The sequence below is a fragment of the Austrofundulus limnaeus genome, unplaced genomic scaffold (assembly GCF_001266775.1).
Source record: "Austrofundulus limnaeus strain Quisiro unplaced genomic scaffold, Austrofundulus_limnaeus-1.0 Scaffold201, whole genome shotgun sequence".
Classification (NCBI taxonomy): Eukaryota; Metazoa; Chordata; class Actinopteri; order Cyprinodontiformes; family Rivulidae; genus Austrofundulus; species Austrofundulus limnaeus.
In genome coordinates this window covers 609,198-612,039 of record NW_013952603.1, presented here as the reverse complement: position 1 = coordinate 612,039, position 2,842 = coordinate 609,198, and the positions used below count along the sequence as shown (strand labels likewise).

Sequence of the window (2,842 nt, the reverse complement as noted above, 5' to 3'; positions counted from 1 at the left end):
TGATTACTCTGGCTGACTTCCTCAAGGACCAGGATGTGTGACACAAAAATTTGAATTTTGGAAATGAAAGTGAAAGTAGTCGAACTGAAATTTTAATAACTCAAAATACAGTTTCAAAGCAAAATAATTCAAATTCAGAACTTTAAATTCAGTTTCAAGCCATTAAATTCAGTTTCAAATTAGTGAAATTTATTTTCAAACCAATGCGTTCAATTTCAAATTATGCACAATCAGATTCAATCTGAGCAATTCAAATTCAATTGCTACTGGCACAAGATTTATCCCATATRAAAGGGCGTTACAAGCTTTAATAAATGTTTAGAGGAGGTGTTACAGATGTTGTAGAAGAAGCAGCAGCAACAATGCTGTGTGATGAAAGGATGTGGGCCGAGGAAGGCTACCTGGGGTTCCTCTGCGGGCCTGAGCGATGTTGAGCTTCTCATGAGGCGCGCGGCAGTCGCAGCTCGTCTCCCTGGCAAAGATGGCGGGCTCTGTGAGAGTCTGAGACACAAAGGGACCTGGTTAGAGGAGGAGAAGGAGGATGGTAGTTCTTTTACAGACGCAAATTATTCCCTCGTCGTTTGCTTTCCACATACACTCCACTTTCAGTAACCTCCATTAGGTTATTGATGCTCAGTTCTGCGCTGAGACAACTGAGTGAAAGACTCCAACAGAGCTGCACTTATTGATCTCTGAGTTTGAGCTGACATTCACTTCTCCGCAATCAACTGAAGGTGAGTGAAATGTAAGAGCCTGCTGTGTTGCAGGGCTGMTAAACGGTGACTCTTTGTGGGGTAAATCAGATCGAGCACACGTAGCAGCAGGAAATCAAAGCAAAGGACAGGAAAGGACAAGAGAGATAAGATATGCCAGAAAGTATAGGCGCCAGGACCATTTCAAGGTCAAAGTGCTGCAGTGTGAGCCCTCCTGAAAGAAAGAAAAAAACTGTCTCGTGTGCCATCTGTTGACTGCAGGAAAAACTGAGTCTCATTCACACAGACAGAGTACCGAGCAGAGAGGCGTGGGAGTGTTGGAGGAGGATGAAAACATAATAAACAGGTTCAGTCCATGGAGTCGAAACAGAAACCCAAGAACAGCAGTGTGAACAAAAGCTGACGCTTCACACGGACCGCAGCCTTCATGTAGTCAGTTCCACAAACCTGAACCTGCGATAATAACTCATACATCAGAACTCGCCTCGTTTCTCCCGYTGATGTTCATGGCTGACATTTTGACCCACAAAATCTAACGCTGACTCAGGATTCACACTGCCCATTTCCTGATTTTTAATTTTCCATGTGGGTTTTGCATCCAAATACTTTAGCATGCAACTTTGTTACTTTTCATAATTATTTATCTTTTAAATATTGGCCCCAAAAGAACACAAATACAATTCCTTAGTTAGATACTTTTCGTTTTAGCTAGCCTTTTGCTACCCTTGATTTCAAGCTACTCTTTTTCCAACTTTTAGCTAACACTTTCCTGCTTTTAGCTAGTGTTTACTCTTTTTAGCTTTTAACTAGCCTCTTGCTACTTTTTGGTTCTAGCTAAAAATTAGATACTTTTAGGTTTTAGCTTCCTTTTTGCTACATATCTATCCTTTTGCCAATTTTAGTTAACACTTTGCTGCTTTTAACTTGTGTTTACTCCTTTTGCTACTTTTAGGTTCTATCTAGAAATTAGCTACTCTTAGCTTTTAGCTGGCTGTTTACTACATTTCATTTTTAGCTCACCTTTAGCTAATTTTAGCTAAGATTTTGCAGGTTTCAGCTAGTGTTTAACCCTCTTAGCTTTTAACTAACCACTTGCTACTTTTAGGTTCTATCTAAAAATGACCTACTTTTAGCTTTAGCCTTTGCAACATTTAGCTTTCAGATAGTGTTTTCCTAATTTAGGTTTTAGTGTTGTGCTTCTTTTAGCTTTAACATTTAAGTTTCAGCATCTTCATCAAGCAGCCGTTCAGCTCTCAGTGTTCAACTTGTGTTTTGTTTCTTTATTTTTTTAAACATATTTTCTTGATCTATTTTAACAGAAGTTCAGGAAAATAAAGAAGATATAGATATTTAAGCATTTTAAATATTTTAGACTAAAGAAGCTACCGGTTCGATTGCATCAAGTAGACCACCCAGCGTAAAATAATTACCATATTTAGTTCACTCCATGTGACAACCCCTGAAGAAATGAATAACAAAAAGGTTACTTAATAAAATCTACAGCAAATAAAGAAGCAAAAAAAATCACATGGAAATGTAAAATGATGCATGATTATGTAACAAATGAGAACCAGCTTCAAAAATTACAAATCTAAAAACGGCGTGAATATTTTTGCCATAAAAAACGAACGAAATTACAAGGATAAACGTCTTTAAATGCTTAAAACGCTTGTGTGCCCTGTGGAAAGCTAGAATCTTGTGTTATTACGCAGAAGTCTGGAAAAAAAGTCAAAGATGTCAGTAAATACAGAGGTGCAGACAAGACGAGAGGCAAGCCATTATTATTTAAATCATGGCGGATGTGGGCATTTTTAATGACGTTTACTTGCTCGTATTTGATGCTTTGCATGTAAATATGAACATTTTGGAACTGAATGTGAAGCACAGTTACGACTTTACAATATTTTACATAAACTGATGCAACACTTGAGATGCTGCAGGCTCTATAAGATTGTTGTGATTTGATACAAAGCAGACAACACAGGTTAAACTTCATGACCAAAAGTGCACAAGGGCCTATCAGGAGCATGCTCAGTGAAGCTCCAGTAAAAATTATCTGGCATAAGAAGGATTAAAGCTGAAAAAAATCTTATATATATATATATATGTTGGATGTTATGGAGCATGCA

General features: G+C 37.8%; 1 protein-coding gene across 1 annotated transcript in view; it reads right to left on the bottom strand.

Moving 5' to 3' along the window:
- pcyt1ba (phosphate cytidylyltransferase 1B, choline a) overlaps positions 1-501 on the bottom strand; it is a gene marked incomplete at its 5' end in the record, with an annotated part of 6,324 nt that extends 5,823 nt beyond the window's left edge. The window contains 1 exon segment of the mRNA XM_014018784.1: positions 402-501. Coding sequence (XP_013874238.1) covers positions 402-501 — 100 coding nt within the window.
- Between the last annotated feature and the right edge of the window lie 2,341 nt (positions 502-2,842).